General features: G+C 30.0%; 3 protein-coding genes across 7 annotated transcripts in view; 2 read left to right on the top strand and 1 right to left on the bottom strand.

Annotated features, from left to right (window-relative positions):
• The window catches only part of LOC111415118 (Ecdysone-induced protein 93F), a 116,478-nt gene extending 105,597 nt beyond the window's left edge, over nucleotides 1-10,881 (top strand). For 3 of the 4 annotated variants that reach the window (XM_023046626.2, XM_023046628.2, XM_071193900.1), the window contains one exon: nucleotides 636-10,881. In XM_023046626.2, coding sequence (XP_022902394.1) covers nucleotides 636-2,778 — 2,143 coding nt within the window. In that variant the 3' untranslated portion in view covers nucleotides 2,779-10,881. The remainder of the gene's footprint in view (nucleotides 1-635) is intronic. The other variant, XM_023046627.2, reaches the window with a different exon arrangement.
• A 4,627-nt stretch (nucleotides 10,882-15,508) lies between these two features.
• Nucleotides 15,509-16,674, bottom strand: LOC111415148 (RCC1 domain-containing protein 1). 2 transcript variants are annotated; one of them, XM_023046690.2, is made up of 4 exons: nucleotides 16,401-16,674; nucleotides 16,145-16,337; nucleotides 15,800-16,098; nucleotides 15,509-15,747 (listed from the first exon to the last, which is right to left on the bottom strand). In XM_023046690.2, exons 1-4 carry the CDS (start codon nucleotides 16,672-16,674, stop codon nucleotides 15,560-15,562), a joined length of 954 nt encoding a protein of 317 aa, XP_022902458.2. In that variant the 3' UTR covers nucleotides 15,509-15,559. The 2 variants fall into 2 exon arrangements, with proteins under 2 accessions (XP_022902458.2, XP_022902457.2); XM_023046689.2 differs by having other exon boundaries at nucleotides 16,145-16,674.
• Nucleotides 16,675-16,721: 47 nt separating this feature from the next.
• LOC111415149 (ADP-ribosylation factor-like protein 3) lies at nucleotides 16,722-17,765 on the top strand. The gene is made up of 3 exons (XM_023046691.2): nucleotides 16,722-16,806; nucleotides 17,006-17,266; nucleotides 17,319-17,765. Exons 1-3 carry the CDS (start codon nucleotides 16,804-16,806, stop codon nucleotides 17,595-17,597), a joined length of 543 nt encoding a protein of 180 aa, XP_022902459.1. The 5' UTR covers nucleotides 16,722-16,803; the 3' UTR covers nucleotides 17,598-17,765.
• The last annotated feature ends 624 nt before the right edge of the window (nucleotides 17,766-18,389 follow it).

Genomic DNA, 18,389 nt, shown 5'->3' with positions numbered 1-18,389 from the left:
CGGCGGCGAGTCTTTATCTTGCCACTGAGCGCGCCCTTGTCCCGATTTGGCGTTTTTTTCTTTTGGCTATGAGAAATTCATTGACATTAATTCCTTGTCGTCGACTGTCCGCTGTAAATGCATAAGAATTAAAGTGATTAACGAAATTTACTTATCTAACATGTATATTAGATACGTTTATTATAACAGATATGAATAATTTAAATATGTATGATACTCGCAGTATCTTAATCAACCGAATTAACATTAAGATTAAAAGTAATAAGTCTATATCATCACAATAAGATGACCAGCTTAATTAGTCAAAAGATCCACGTCATTCGATAATGCCGAGGTCATCTCATGTCACAATATGATGACTAGTTTCAATTAGATATGATATTAAACATTGTGACCTCGGCTTCTTAAGTCAAAAGATCCCCAACCTCACTTGATAAAGTTGAGATCGCTCGCTGCCGAAGCGGGAGTATGATAACCAGCGTCATTCAAGTAGATATGATTAATCACTGAGCCTCAGCTGCAAGCGACCTCGGCCACAAACGACGAATAATATATATGAATACAAAGTTAATGTTAAAGAGATAATAAATGAGAAATAATTTCGATAAATGTTTAAGTTGTATTTTGCATTTCAGTTTCGATGCTCGGTCAAAGAGCAAGATGCCTCCGGTAGTGGGCAGACGAACGTACACCGAGGACGAACTGCAGGCGGCTCTCAGAGACATCCAGTCGGGAAAGCTGGGCACCAGGAGGGCGGCCGTCATTTATGGCATCCCCCGCTCAACGCTCAGGAACAAGGTATACAAATTAGCGCTAGAGAGAGAGCGCGAGTCACATCTCAACCCGGTCACATTGAAGCTAGACGAAGACGATCCGATGGACGAGGACAAAGACCTGTCCGGGGCCGAGGAGGAGAAGGAGGTGGAGAAGGCCCTAAAGGGTCCGCTCATCTCCATCGAGGACATCCTGCGACTATCCAACCTCAACAGCACGGAGGCGCTTCAGAGGAACGTCGGACCCTACCTCCAAAATCTCCTGCAGCAGGGCGTCGGAGGAGGTGGAGGTGGAGGAGTGGACCCGAAGCCGCAGATCGATCCGGACCCGATCCTGCGAGAGGTCCTCCGGAAGATCGTCGTCGAAGAGAAACTGCGGCCGCACCATCACAACAACGGAGATAGTGAGAAACTAACCCGACCGAGTCCGTCGAATTCGGCCGGTTTGAGGCAAGAGAAAAGGTCTGAATCTGACATGGAAACAGAAGAGGTGCCGTCGAATGTGATACTAAAGATTCCGTCCTTCAAGCCAACCACCACACCAATCGCTCTGCCAAAGAACGGCTGCGATATCATAAAAAACCCAATGGAACATGTCGGTGCTGTGATCTCGCCGCCGGTTACAAGCAACGAGTCCGCATCGCCGCCCATTCAACCCAAGATGTCGTTAAAAGATGTTAAAGATGCCATCGCCAAAAGTATATGCGGCAAGTTCCATCAGAGCCCCGATCCAAGGTTTCCCATTCCGGACCTTGACATCAAACGAGGTTTTACCCCACCACTCGGAGGCCTTCCCATTATTCAAAAGCCACCGCAAGCTGAAATCCCACCACGCCCTAGTTATCAACCGCCCCCGGTACAGTCATCTAAACCTCCGAACACCACGGCAAACACTGCCGCGGCAGCCGCAGGAGGGAAGGGCACTCGACCGAAACGCGGTAAATACAGAAACTATGACCGCGATAGTTTGGTAGAAGCCGTCAGAGCTGTGCAAAGGGGTGAAATGTCCGTACACAGAGCCGGTAGTTATTACGGCGTTCCACATTCGACACTCGAATATAAAGTGAAAGAGCGACATCTAATGCGTCCGAGGAAAAGGGATCCCAAACCTAATCCGGTTGACGAGAAAATCGCTTCTCTCAAACAAAACGACCTCCGCAACGCAGAGAAATTCAAACCAAATCCACCACCACATCTCAAAACCTTACAAAGGTTACCGCCGACATCTCCTAACGGACGAATGCCAATCATCGATCCAAATTGTCCAATTCAGTATCCACCTCCATTCCCATTTTGGCATAATTTCTCAACCTTTCCACCAGCAGCAGCTTTCCCAACAAACCCTGAACAGTACTATGCCTCCCAGATGATGCAAAAGCTTCAAGAAGAATCATCTCGTACAACGCCTCATACAAACATAGTAAATCCAATACCTCCAGCATTACCTAAAAATACAAGACAAATAGCCGAATCCCTCCTGACCTCAGGAGCCAACGGATCATTCCTCGACGGCATTATCCGTTCTAGTTTAGAATCTGGAGTACCAACATCCAACGATGACGACTCAATAAAAGAAGAAACCACAAAACCAATAGCACCAGAAAACATGTCAAATAAAGCCTTACTCGACCAACTGTGTCGAAATAGTCGCTTAACCCCCTTACCGAAAATGTCAGAACCGAGCAGTTCGTCAGGGGACGAAAGCTATAGAAAAGGGACGAGTCCCCCGAACGCATCGGACAACAACAAAGTCACCTCCCCTAAACGAAACGACGAGGTTCACACGATAGAATCGTCTAACGATTCGAACGATGCGTCGACGAACGATAAAAAAGTAGAAGAACCACCACTGAAACCTCCTCAAGGGAGAATATACCTAAAAACGGAACTTGCTAACCCGGACAATTTAAAGCCAGAAATGTTGATGCGATTCCGCGACGTTCTTCACGACGTCGATCGAAACGGGGTTGTGGAAACTAACGATGGCCAAACGATCCAGGACTGACCTTCACCAATGCTTGGAGCACTGCTTATGCCGCAGGTTACAAGTTCAAGAATGTCCCAGAACGGAAGGGACCAGCGTTTGTTGTTGATGTAACAAGATAAAAACTCGAAATTAACTAAAAATTTAAAAGAAATATAAGAAAATTTATAGATTGACAAATTATTTTTCGTTTATTTCGAGTTTTTTTAAGAGCACCAGAAGGAAGATGTTTGTTGATATTTATTTATTAAATTCGTTTCTGTTAATAAGCTCTTAGGGTTAGAAGAACGGTTAAAGTTGCATTCTTACATCAAAGCAGTGTCCGCGACAATTAATAAGACTAAAAATAAAAGGAAATAAAATAAATATAAATAAATCAAAAAACATGAACGAGACGTCTAAAATCCATATAGCATAGCATATATATCTTTCTCTCTGTAATAAATTATTAGGTGTTTTTTGAATTTTTCCACCGATCTTATTGGAAATTTGACCGGTGGTCGGCTAAAAAAAGAAATATTAAAGTAAACATGTAGATAATGGCAAAAACAAATTCGTACTCTATGTTCATTGTTCGGTGTTTTTTCGGCGTATAACTCTAATGACAAAAAAAAATTATGAAAAACTGAAAAAACAAAGTATATCGGTGTACTTTCTATATGTGTCTTCAACGTTGCGTATACCTCAAAACGTTTATAAATTAAAAAAATTTCATGTATGTACCACGCAGAAAAAAGTACGGAAAAGGTGAGGAGAGTCGTCTAACTTTTACGACCTCTATATGTCTTACCACATACATAAACACATTAACACATAATTGACTGCTTTGATGTTGATATATCGATGATAAAAAAACCCTCGGGACGGACGTCCCGCAATTGATAAAAAAAATTATATCTATCTGTGATTTATTCAAAATTTTTGATGTATATTTTCTCTAAAAAGAAGAATATCTTAAATATTATAAATATTAAATTAAATGAGAAAACAATTAGGTGTAGTTAATTGATATGGAAATATTTGAATTTAAATAAAAAAAAGAGCGGCCTGACGCGCCCTTGTTTTCATATGACAAAGTGCAATTAGATGGTATATACATATATATTTACATCAATATTAAGTAGGATATAAGATATATTTAAAAAATATATTATATATTTGAGAATAAATGGAAGCTATTTTCGTTTGAGAGATAAAAGATTGACACTAACTACAGATAGAGTTTATGATGACAAAACAACAGCAAACAAATTCTTTCTTTGTATTTATTAATTACGTATTAACTAAATTTTTTTTAATCTGACCGAAATTATTCAAAATGTTGCGTAAATTTTTAAAAAGCAGTCCAAATTACAAAAGTATACGATAAATCAAAATTGATACAAAAATCTTTATGTATAACAAATACAATGAAAGAATTTGCAAAATAAAATGCTTCTAATCCCTCAACAAACAAAACTTCCGCAACAAAAAATTAAATTGACAGGCTGCTACCGATAACTTAACTACACAACAGACCAGAACCGGCTCGACACCGACAGTTTTAGGCCTAGCCAAAACGGCTGGGTCATCACAACCAAAACCAAATCTACATAAAAAAAAAACTACCAGATTCTACAGTAACACACACATATTTATGTTGGACCAATTGCAGTATATTGTACATATATATTAAATGGTATGCTTTTTTCAAAACATATCGTTTTGGGGTCGTTGCCATAAAGGTAAAAAAAAAATTAGGCGCGTAAACCCGGTGGCTACACCCCCAAAAACCAAAAAAAAAAAGAAACATTCCAACCATATATGTGCCAGATTTTTTATTCGCAAGAATAGAAAATACGAAAATTAGCTGATGATGATAATGATGAAAGAAAGAGAGAAAGAGAGATAGAGAACTTGATGATCTCTGGCCCAGCTCATTGCAGAAATGGGAGAACATATTTTCGTTTCTAAATGTATCATATAATTAATGTAAACGTTGTTCGTTTTTGCGTCTAACCCCAATTGCCCCCGGGGACGTCGAGAAAAAAAATTAATGAAACGAGAGTAAAAAATCGTAGGTGTTAAGATTAAAAAAACACTTGTATTTTTAAATGTTTGCGTGTAACACTTTTGCTTGCCAATTTGCAAAACATAAAGGTTTTAAAAAGTACGTACTCGAAAAATAAAGTAAATAAAAAATTCGGCTTCGTGAAGGCAAACCATAAATAAATAAATGTCCAAGAATTATTATTATAAAACGAGTTCTTTTTTATTTTTGAAAAAATGTGTTTGCAAAGTGCGCATTGCAAGTGTGCGACAACCCAATCGATAATATTTTTTGTGTGCAATTTTTCTAACATTTTTTTTTTTTAGTAACTGTCCGTTTTTTTTTAATTATTATTATTCTTTATAAATCCCACCATGTGATACTTGTTTGTAAATGATCCAGTTAAAGACACTTTTTTACCCACATCATAAAGAATTTTTTGATTAAACGAAATATTCAAAAATAAAATTGTATAAAAGAGAGACGAGGTCCAAAAAAAAAATCAATGTCGATATAAATATTATAAATTTCCAAAAATAAATAAACGTATACGCAAAATTTTACAAGAGTAGTGAGATGAATAGTAAGCGATTGAGGAAATTAATAAAAAAATCAAAATTCGAATTGTGTTCTCAAAATGATTACAAAAAGCTATGTGGTTAAGAATTGTTGAGTTTATGTAGTTTTATAAGGGCGTTAATATTTCCCGAATTCATTTTGCATTTCTTTTATGAAAACGAAGAAAAAATAAACATGCATTCCCCCTGATAATTAAATCGAATTTTTAAAATAACATTTAAAAATAAAAATATCAATTAATTTTCTTTTTCGATACATTCCAAAATTATAAAAATCTATTTTTGAACGATTAAATTGTTATTTTAAAATATTCGATTTCATATGTGGCTGTTTATGTGGAAATTTATTTAGTATTAAATTAAATAAAAATTTTTTATATGAATTGGAACAAAAGCTGAGAGTCGTGCTTTTGCAGAATGATTCGGTTATCTTAATCTCAAAATATTTTCTCAAAATTTATTAATTTGAAGTTCAATGGAGTGTTTAACATACGATGAATCCATCTGCATTAATAGTTATGTATTGAGGTTTTAGTTAATTAGTGTAATCAAAAATCTTCATTAATTGTGAAGGTAACTTAAGTTTGTGATGGATTAAAAGTTATAGGCTTTCTTGAATGTGCCCTATACTTCTTACTGCGACATCTGAGAGAGATAATAAAAACATTGAATACCGATTCGATTTTAAGTACGAAGTTGAGCTTCAATTAATTACCGAATAGAAGAGATTATGAAAAAAGGGTTATTTCCAGTATTTATAAACTCCAGTTTGCGTTGATGTCTATTTATTATCTTTCCTCCTGGAGTTTCAAGGTCAAGGTTATGCAGTGAGATCTTGACTGAGGTTCCAGGAGGAGAACCGAATTTTTATTATTCACATATATATTTTTGATATCATTCAACTTTCTAACTATGATTACTTATTTTTACATTCAATTCATCATTGTGGCTCTTAGGATGTTTATTATCTTATTTTGGCGATAATATTGTGATTTGAGATGGTTAATTGAAATAAAATCATTCTGCAAAATTACGAGACACAAAAACTGAGAGAAATTTGATGCTAAATAAATTTTCTCATCTACAGTTACATATATTAATAAAAATAATGAAAACACATGCAGTATTCTTTTAATAAAAAAAAAAATAACAGACTTTTTGGAATAACGGACCACGGTCTATTTATTAGTTGTTTAGATCAATCATTCCAATAATTTTGTTCTCTAAATAAGACTTCTTATTCCTACACAATATTTTTTTTTACAATCACAGTTTAATAATAATTTTTTTATTATTGAATTAATTAGTGTTTTTTATATAATGTATATCGTTTTTAATGTCAAACGTATTTGTTAATTAATTCTTAGTTATTTTTATTATTATTACTATTTGGTAGTGTGCAGTGTCTACTTAAGTTTGCTTATAATTATCCTTGTAAATATTATCCCGCGCACCCTAAATGAAAAAAAAAAATAGTGTGTGCTTGCGTTATCCCCTCACCCAAAAAATTTTTTTAATTAAATTAATTGTTGCTCCCACAGTTTTTTAATTATTACAAACAGTCGTAACAAGAGCATTTTTTCGTTTTACGAGCATCCATATTGAACAATAGTTAAAAAAAAGTACAGATTTAAAAACAATTACCCACATTAAACCGCATTTGTGAAGAATAACCAATTTAGTACACAACACAAATCGTATTTTTTTAAATGAAATAAGTTATTATTTCTTTATTGTACATTTTTTTTTAGATTTCTCAGCAAAGTATATTAATTTTTGCGTTTTTTTTTTAATTAATTATTATTTATGTTGCAATATGAGACGATATACTATGAAAACGATGATATAATATAAATAAATATTAATAATGCGTATAATAAATAATTAATGGTGATTATTAAATTTTTTTTATTTTTTTCCTTTTTAAATTTTTTATAATTCATTTCCAATGTGTCGTTTTTCTTTTGTGTTTAAGAAATGGGTGCGTATTTAAAAACGAAGATATCTTAATTTGTTAATAAATAAGCGAATAAGTTCTTTTTTTAATTTCCAATACCACCGTGTGTTGTTATTTGTAAATCACGTATCGTAATAATTATTTTTTTATACACTACATACACCTCACACAAAAACCTCAGTTTATTTTTTTTTAATTTCTTTAAATAAATAACAAATGTTTAAAGAAAATTGAAAAGAAATCTATCGTTATTAGTAATTGTAATAGTTAGCGAGTATTTTAAAATATAAATTTACATCGATAAGGAAACAGAGTACAACTGTTTGATATAATCTAAATAATAAGACGATTTTTCTTATATAATTTCACACCACCCTCGTGTAAAGTAATTTTTTGATGAAGTAACACAACACTAATACAAAAATTCTTGGTGACGGCACTTACTAACTTTTAGAACGTAAGGTTATCAATTAATAGTACGTAAAGACATAGAATTTACTGGTAGACGTATTAATTACTTTAATTCAATCAACTATTTAAAAATAGTGAAAAAGCGATGATTAAAAAATAACAAGTAGATCTTCACAAATGCGGTAGCAACAAAACAGGTTCAAACAATAGATAGATTACCAAAATGGCATATTTTCAAAGTGTAAACTACAGAATACAGTCAAAACAGGTTTTCAACTACAAGATTTTCTCCCTAATTAATGAAAAATACACATTTTTCCCTTTGAGGGTTTGTCCATATCAAAGAATTCATTAAAATTAAATTAATTATTTGATAATAATAATTAAGTAAATTATCCTGTATGTATTTGTAGGGGTTTTGTGTTAACTTGTTTTAAAACCAGATATTAATGTATTGTTTCAAATTTGAAAAGTGACAATTTTCAATTTTTAGGTCATCGATGCCTAAAATGATGTTTCTTCCAAACTTTTCTATTTCACAAGATCTGCGTTGACTTGTTGAATATTGTTCTTCATTTCTGATTACATTTTCCAGGGCTAAGTTGAAAAGTAGAACTGCGTGGTTTCCTAATGTTCTTGATAGATCTCTTTGTGCCCTGACTTTACAAAAAATGTAATATTCTTGGCATCCTTTTGCACCTCATCATCGTGTTCTGGGATTCCTACTTCCAAGCTGTTCTTGTAATAAATAGTATCTTCTTTGGTACTCTTTCATCTGGCATCTTCTGAACATACATATATTATAAGATATAATTGGTTTCTGACTTTTTTGCATTTTCTAGATTTTGACATGTTTTCAATTTAATCGTTATAAGTTTCTTTTTGGCATCATCTTGGCTACTTTTTGTGACTTTTGAGTGTTGATACCTTATCCACTTCCTGTTTCAGATCTTGTGTGATTTCAAATATCTGATCATTTGTTGATCAAGGATCTAGTCCTAAACCCAGCGTGGCTCTCTCCCAATTTTGTCTGCCATTATCTTTGCTTGTCAGTACTCAACACCATTGGTATTGTTGTTATAGAACTTAGGTTTCAATAAATATGAGTAATCTAATAAACACAACAGGATGTAAAATATGAATTATTTGTTATGGACAAACTCTTACTCTTTTTAGTTTTTGATCCCTCTATTTCGTTGTTATTTAATTTTGTTGTGCTTTATTAGTGCTTCTTTATTGGCTGAAAAATGTTATTATGTTAATAAATTCGCACGAATTTTAATAACAACCAACTTGAAATGTTTCGTTGATTGAGATTTATTAAAATTCGTGTTTAAAAGAAATCAAAACGAGTAAATCAAAAAGATTTTATGGAATACTTTAGATTATTAATAACCAGATTTAATTAATTAAATAAACAAATCCAGAACATATCAAAATAGATAGTTTTTACAAGAAGAATTTCCAAAAAATCAATCAAATGAAATTTAATAAGAAATAATTTGAAGTATTCCATGTTTTTTAAATAGATGAATAGAATTTAAAAAAATTTATGAAACCAAATTTGAAAAAAGATCGTTTTCGAAGTTTTTAGCTTTAGCACGTATCTTAAGTAAATAAAAATTAAAGCACACAAATACACCAAAAAGTGTCTTCTTGTATTATTAAAAAGAAAAAAGGATGTTTTTTAGTAAATAATTTTCGTACCTGTTACTCGGTGCATATTCCGACATTTTAGTTAAAGAATGAAAAAGGTCGAAATCGGAGAATTATGTAAAAATATAAAATGATGGAAAGTCGTCTAGTCTATGCAGTGCTTAATTGATTGTAGATGAATATTAAAAAAAATCGCGAAGAACTACTATGTGATCGGTAAATATCGATTAAGACTGAGTAAAAAAAAAATAAAAAAAAATGAAAGAAAATATAAAGACTATTATTAAAATTTTAAAAACGGAGAGAATTATTTTATTTTTTTGTTATTATGATGTCCGAAATGAAATGAAAGGGAAGATAAATAAAAAATAATAAATTTCAACAAGAATATGCCATAGAGTTAATCTAAACAAAAAACAAAAAATAAATAAAAAAGTCATCACAGGAATAAAAAAAATACTGCAAAATATCACATTCTCACATATAACTACAAAAAAAAAGCAGACAGAAATAACTGGGACCAAACTCATATCCAAAAAAAAAGAAATTAAATTAAAGAAATTTATCGAAAAGATTATAAATGAGAAAAATTAAGCTGATATCAAAATTTGTTCAACCTAAGTTTTACTATTAAGGTATTAAAACAAAAAACGTACTAAAACAAAAATTAAAAAAAAAAGAAAAAAAACAGATTTCTTGATTTGTTTTAAGGTGCAAGTTGATTAATTTCAATTAAAATTTGTGTTAAATCAAAGAAATCTGTTGGCCATTTGTAAAATACAATAATTTGTAAGTTGTTTAACTATTCCATTTTGACAATATGTTAGTGTAAACGAAATTATTTCCGCTCAAAAGCTGATGCGAGGCTTTTGAATAATTAAAAAAGAAATCTATATTTTGCGCAAGACAAAGAACCGATTATTATTAATAAACACGATTTATTTGATTCTGTGTAAATCACATCTTTCTCATATAAATAAATTAATTTATTATTAAAAAAATAAACATTGTAATAATAAAAGTTTTAAATGTTGTACTATTATAATTCTTGATGTGTGATTTTCGGTTCTTCGTCTTGATGCCACGTATCGTGACTACAAAATGCCTTTTTAGCGTGAATATATTATATTGAAAATATATCAGTGGGTTGTATTTTAAGAAAAACAAAACAAAAAAAAAAATAGATATTAAAAAATTTGAATGAAAAGGAGGGGAAACGCCTTTAAAAACGGCCGGTTTTTAACGGACCCTTTTCCCAGTCAACATTTAAAGAAATCTAAAGATGAAAAAAATAAAGAAATACATACCAACGTCATGTTCGTATCTGTGACACGTTTTATTCAAGTTAGATGTTTGAACATTGCTTTGTGGGAAATTGTTATTTTCAGAAAATATTTTAAAATCGCAAAAAAACGTTAAAATATCATACACATTGTATATTTATAATGTAATTCTGAAGTATACCGGTATTTATTATACTGTGAAGTACATTACTTTTTGTGTTTTTATTTTTATATCCTATATTTTACCCAGTTATAAATCAACAAAGAAGGTAAGGTTTCAAATATTTCTCATTTAAGCGTATTCTTAATTTAGATTCATTATGCGGTAAAGGAGCAAAAAATGAGGGATATCCGATAAACAATTTCCCTAATTTATTTTTCCTATTTCCAATGACCACTACTTTGCAGTTGGTAGTCCAGTAATCTTTTTGTACTTGATATAGTGGCTGTATTTTACATTATTTAGTCAAGAAGAAACTAATAAAAAAATATAAAGAAATATCCAGAATAGAAAGTCCAACGGAAGACCTCGAAATCTTTGGTTCTGGACATTAAGGAGGGAGGAGTTATACGATTCAAGACCCAAATTCCTATATTCGTGTATTTATCCCTATTTTTTAGAAAGAATGCATAAAGACACAACGTAAAATAAAGCAAATAGAGCTCATAGTTTAGGTTTGGCGGTATAATTGACATTACAAAAAAAAATAACCGTGCTTAACATTCCTTCATGGTATAATTTGTGTTTCAAAAGGGAACTGACCTATCCTAACATTCCTTCACGGTATGATTAGGGTTTCAAAAGAAAACTGACCTAATTTAACATTCTTTCGGGAAATGATTGACATTTGTAAACAAAACGAACCTAACTCCATTTTTTTTTCTGGAAGTCATTGCTCATTTTTATAATAAACAAATTACTTATACAGTGAATTTCACTTAAGATGCAATATACAAAAATATATTTCCATAAAAACCAAGGCGTACCACTCACTTTCCAATAAACCAATCCGTTTTGAAAAATAACTGTTAGTTTTTGAGAAAGCAATATTTGAAGTTTTGATAAAATTTTCGATGTTGCAATTTTTATTAATAATTTTCAAAATTCGCTATAAAATTAATTTCTTGAAGGATCCTTGTGGAAATATCACCAATTATTAATTAAAGTATCCTCTTTTTAATGCAAAAAGCTGTTTTGAATAATCGCTTTTAGTTTTTGAGAAATAAATTTTTGAAATAATCGAAAATTTTATCGAATTTTGCAATTTTCGCCAATTAAGTTTTAAAAATTCGTATAAAATCCACTTCTTGGAATATGAGTATGAAAATTTCCCAAAGTGTTAATAAAAGTGTCCTCTTTCTAATGAACCAACCCGATTTGAAAAATAACTTTTAGTTTTTGAGAAAACAATATTTGAAGTTTTGATCAAATTTTCGATGTTGTAATTATTAATAATTTTCAAAATTCGCTATAAAATTAATTTCTTGAAGGATCCTTGTGGAAATATCACCGATTATTAATTAAAGTATCCTCTTTTTAATGCAAAAAGCCGTTTTGAATAATCGCTTTTAGTTTTTGAGAAATAAATTTTTGAAATGATTTTTTCGAATTTTGCAATTTTCGCCGATTAAGTTTTAAAAATTCATATAAAATCCACTTCTTGGAATATGAGTATGAAAATTTCCCAAAGTGTTAATAAAAGTGTCCTCTTTCTAATGAACCAATCCGTTTTGAAAAATAACTGTTAGTTTTTGAGAAAGCAATATTTGAAGTTTTGATAAAATTTTCGATGTTGCAATTTTCATCGATAACTTTCAAAATTCGTCATAAAATTAATTTTTTGAAGGATCCTTGTGGAAATATCACCAATTATTAATTAAAGTATCCTCTTTTTAATACAATAAACCGTTTTGAATAATCACTTTTAGTTTTTGAGAAATAAATTTTTGAAATGATTTTTTCGAATTTTGCAATTTTCGCCGATTAAGTTTTAAAAATTCGTATAAAATCCATTTCTTCGAATATGAGTATGAAAATTTCCCAAAGTGTTAATAAAAGTATCCTCTTTCTAATGAACCAACCCGTTTTGAAAAATAACGTTTAGTTTTTGAGAAAACAATATTTGAAGTTTTGATCAAATTTTCGATGTTGCAATTTTCATCGATAATTTTCAAAATTCGCTATAAAATTAATTTCTTGAAGGATCCTTGTGGAAATATCACCAATTATTAATTAAAGTATCCTCTTTTTAATACAATAAGCCGTTTTGAATAATCACTTTTAGTTTTTGAGAAATAAATTTTTGAAATGATTTTGTCGAATTTTGCAATTTTCGCCGATTAAGTTTTAAAAATTCGTATAAAATCCACTTCTTGGAAAATGAGTATGAAAATTTCCCAAAGTGTTAATAAAAGTGTCCTCTTTCTAATGAACCAACCCGTTTTGAAAAATAACTTTTAGTTTTTGAGAAAACAATATTAATAAAATTCGATGTTGCAATTTTCATCGATAATTTTCAAAATTCGCTATAAAATTAATTTCTTGAAGGATTCTTGTGGAAATATCACCAATTATTAATTAAAGTATCCTCTTTTTAATACAATAAGCCGTTTTGAATAACCACTTTTAGTTTTTGAGAAATAAATTTTTGAAATGATTTTTTCGAATTTTGCAATTTTCGCCGATTAAGTTTTAAAAATTTATATAAAATCCACTTCTTGGAATATGAGTATGAAAATTTCCCAAAGTGTTAATAAAAGTGTCCTCTTTCTAATGAACCAACCCGTTTTGAAAAATAACCTTTAATTTTTGAGAAAACAATATTTGAAGTTTTGATAAAATTTTCGATGTTGCAATTATTAATAATTTTCAAAATTCGCTATAAAATTAATTTCTTGAAGGATCCTTGTGAAAATATCACCAATTATTAATTAAAGTATCCTCTTTTTAATGCAATAAGCCGTTTTGAATAACCACTTTTAGTTTTTGAGAAATAAATTTTTGAAATGATTTTTTCGAATTTTGCAATTTTCGCCGATTAAGTTTTAAAAATTTATATAAAATCCACTTCTTGGAATATGAGTATGAAAATTTCCCAAAGTGTTAATAAAAGTGTCCTCTTTCTAATGAACCAATCCGTTTTGAAAAATAACTGTTAGTTTTTGAGAAAGCAATATTTGAAGTTTTGACAAAATTTTCGATGTTGTAATTTTCATCGATAATTTTCAAAATTCGCTATAAAATTAATTTCATGAAGGATCCTTGTGGAAATATCACCAATTATTAACTAAAGTATCCTCTTTTTAATACAATAAGCCGTTTTGAATAATCACTTTTAGTTTTTGAGAAATAAATTTTTGAAATGATTTTTTCGAATTTTGCAATTTTCGCCGATTAAGTTTTAAAAATTCGTATAAAATCCACTTCTTGGAATATGAGTATGAAAATTTCCCAAAGTGTTAATAAAAGTATCCTCTTTCTGATGAACCAACCCGTTTTGAAAAATAACTTTTAGTTTCTGAAAAAACAATATTTGAAGTTTTGATAAAATTTTCGATGTTGCAATTTTCAAAATTCGCTATAAAATTAATTTCTTGAAGGATCCTTGTGGAAATATCACCAATTATTAATTAAAGTATCATCTTTTTAATGCAATAAGCCGTTTTGAATAATCACTTTTAGTTTTTGAGAAATAAATTTTTGAAATGATTTTTTCGAATTTTGCAATTTTCGCCGATTTAATTTTAAAAATTCGTATAAAATCTACTTTTTGGAATAAGAGTATGAAAATTTCCCAAAGTGTTAATAAAAGTGTCCTCTTTCTAATGAACCAATCCGTTTTGAAAAATAACTGTTAGTTTTTGAGAAAGCAATATTTGAAGTTTTGAAAAAATTTTCGATGTTGCAATTTTCATCGATAATTTTCAAAATTCGCTATAAATTTAATTTCTTGAAGGATCCTTGTGGAAATATCACCAATTATTAATTAAAGTATCCTCTTTTTAATGCAACAAGCCGTTTTGAATAATCACTTTTAGTTTTAGAGAAATAAATTTTTGAAATGATTTTTTCGAATTTTGCAATTTTCGCCGATTAAGTTTTAAAAATTCGTACAAAATCCATTTCTTAGAATATGAGTATGAAAATTTCTCAAAGTGTTAATAAAAGTGTCCTCTTTCCAATGAACCAACCCGTTTTGAAAAATAACTTTTAGTTTTTGAGAAAACAATATTTGAAGTTTTGATAAAATTTTCGATGTTGCAATTATTGATAATTTTCAAAATTCGCTATAAAATTAATTTCTTGAAGGATCCTTGTGGAAATATCACCAATTATTAATTAAAGTATCCTCTTTTTAATGCAATAAGCCGTTTTGAATAACCACTTTTAGTTTTTGAGAAATAAATTTTTGAAATGATTTTTTCGAATTTTGCAATTTTCGCCGATTAAGTTTTAAAAATTCGTATAAAATCCACTTCTTGGAATATGAGTATGAAAATTTCCCAAAGTGTTAATAAAAGTATCCTCTTTCTAATGAACCAACCCGTTTTGAAAAATTACTTTTAGTTTTTGAGAAAGCAATATTTGAAGTTTTGATAAAATTTTCGATGTTGCAATTTTTATTAATAATTTTCAAAATTCGCTATAATATTAATTTCTTGAAGGATCCTTGTGGAAATGTCACCAATTTTTAATTAAAGTATCCTCTTTTTAACGCAAAAAGCCGTTTTGAAAAATCACTTTTAGTTTGATAATTTATTTTTAGCTAGTTTTTTTATATCTCTTTTGGGACACCTATAATCTTTATGAAACATAGATTCCATATGAAAACACAAATTAATAACAACAATATAATAAATCTAAGTACAATAAAATTATAACAATATATTATGACACATTTTCTTCAGCCTCTGTTTTATTATCAGACATTAAAATAGCTGTACTCCATGGACCACAAATTAAATCCAACACATCTCCATCAGCCTCATACAAACATTTCATTGCAGTCTCATCATTGGATTTATTGTTACCTAATTGAAAGTATTTATTCATTCCAGCCCCATATAGTTTATTTCCTAAAAATGATTAATTTAAATAACAAATTGTTTTTAATTTATTAATATTAACCTAACAAAGCTACAGTATGTCTTGTCCCACAAGCAATGTCCTCAACACTTGCTTCAAAGTCAGGAAAATTGACGGGTTCTGGGGTTCCAACAACAGCCTTTTTATCTACATCTTTATCTTCAAATAAACCAAGTTGATTGTCTTGGTTCCACCCCCAAGTGTACATGTCTCCGGAGTCGCTTAAAGCACAAGAATGCCACCCACCGGCCGCAATCTTATCAATTTTTATTCCTGCCAATGCTTCAACTAGGACTGGGTTATCCTTATTGGTTAAATCACCATGACCTAATTGTCCTTTACTAAAAAGTTATTATAATAAAAGTTTAAAAAAATAATAATAAATACCTTCCACTTCCAAATGTATAAACATTACCAGTTTTATCTAATAAAATACAATGTTCTCTTCCTGTTTCAACTTGAACGATCTCTTTATTAACAAAATCTAATTTATTCGGTATATCATAAACAAATCCATTTTTTGTGATTCCAATTATAAAATCAGGACCAGCAGAAATATCAACGATGCAATCATCCTCATCTATATTTACAGAGATTTTATTTAAGCTTAAATCACCATCGATATTAACATTATAAACCCCACCACATTCAAACAAAATGGTCATCTTATTATCATAAACGGATACTTTTTTAACAACTTTTCCTAAACCCGTTTTAATTTCAACGTTTTGATGAGTTTTCTCATCAAAATATCCGTACAAAAACATCTTTAACTCATCATTTTGAACGATTCCAAAGGTATGGGTTAAATGTAGCGTTTTTAACGAGTCGTATTTAAACTCGGTAAACGATTTTATAAGGGACTGATTCTGAGAAATCAATCCAAATAGATTAAATCCGGCGTATTTCACTCTCATTATTGATTTAATAAGTCGATGTACACAAAAGTTTTCCTTGACAGTGACTACTTTGGGTGTCGAAACAATTATAATATCTTCATTATAACACAAATTAATTAATAATTAAGAACACTCCAATTTAAAATTATGGTAAGTAGATGATTTTTTTGGTTTAAAATCGTTAAATATTTGTCGATATTCGATTAATTTTATGATTTTATGAAAAAATGTACATAACCTGACAGATTTGTTGTGAAACATTGAGTTGTCATGGTAACATCAGTGCAACCAACTTTAAAATTAAAAATAATATTTAGGTTATGGTGAACGATTTAAACGATATTTTTAGGGTTTATTAGCAATTTTAAGAAAATTAAGAGCAACTCCTGAGAAAGAACTTCGATTATTATTACTTGGATTAGATAATGCTGGTAAAACAACGATTTTAAAAACTTTAGCATCTGAAGATATTAGCCATATAACACCAACAGCTGGGTTTAATATAAAATCGGTTATTTCTGATGGATTTAAGCTTAATGTGTGGGATATTGGTGGGCAGAGGAAAATTCGACCTTATTGGAAAAATTATTTTGAAAATACTGACATTTTAGTAAATAAATCTAGATCTTTAAACAAGATTTACAAATTGTAATTTTTTTTAGATTTATGTTGTCGATTCATCTGATAAACCAAGATTAGAAGAAACTGGAATTGAGCTATATGAGTTATTAAGTGATGAGAAATTACAAGATGTGCCTTTACTCGTTTATGCAAATAAACAAGATTTACCAAATTCTTTGCCAGCCTCGGATTTAGCACAAGCTCTTGGATTACCAACTATTAAAGATCGAGCTTGGCAAATACAATCTTGTGTGGCCACAAAGGGAAGTGGAGTTAAAGAAGGGATGGAATGGGCTTGTAAAATTATTAAGAAAAAGTGAAATAATTTATAGAAGAAAAGAAAACGTCCTTTATAATTAAAAAAATATTATTTATGTATTAATTTTATGGATAATATTAGATTTAAAATAAAAGAAACAAAATAATGTATTCATTTTGCATGGAGACTATCTTTTTGAGCTATCTGAACATTAAATTGTAAAAATAAATGGTGTTTTTTCATTGTGCTCAAAACCTCTCAGGAATGCAATGAAGATTTCAATTTGTTACTTTCTATTGTGAATCATTTTAATTGATTATATTACTCGTTTTGTTTAACCCTTTGTGTCCCAAGAAGTCAAACATTTTGAAACTTTGTGACAGAATCAGACAGAATTAAAACGCTATCAAAATACACTCAGTAAAGGCCTTTGGAATAAAATTTTAGCAAAATATGCAATCCCCCTATTTTCGCATAGTCTAAGTGTCAAAAAATATGCTAATTCAAAAATTCCTGGAAACCGTGTTCGACCGTGTTTATTGAAATTAAGAAATAAAACTTATTTTAAATTGAAACTTGAAGCTTTCTGTTTAAATCGATGTATAACAATCGATGGGTTGAATTAAAAAAATATTGAGAAAAAGAGTATTGAGTTAAAACTAACATTTTCGTATAACCTAAAAGTGTCAAAAAAGATGTTAATTTAAAAATTCCTGGAAGCCGTATCTATTGAAATTAAAGATGAGACTTATTTTAAATTAAAGCTCAAAGCTTTCTTTTTAAAATGATGTATAATAATTGTTAGGTTGGATTGGAAAAATATTGACAAAAAACATGTTGAAACAAAACTTAC

This window comes from Onthophagus taurus, chromosome 2 (genome assembly GCF_036711975.1).
Source record: "Onthophagus taurus isolate NC chromosome 2, IU_Otau_3.0, whole genome shotgun sequence".
In the NCBI taxonomy this organism is placed as follows: Eukaryota; Metazoa; Arthropoda; class Insecta; order Coleoptera; family Scarabaeidae; genus Onthophagus; species Onthophagus taurus.
Note: the sequence above shows the minus strand (reverse complement) of the source record. Positions and strands in the feature narration are given on the sequence as shown.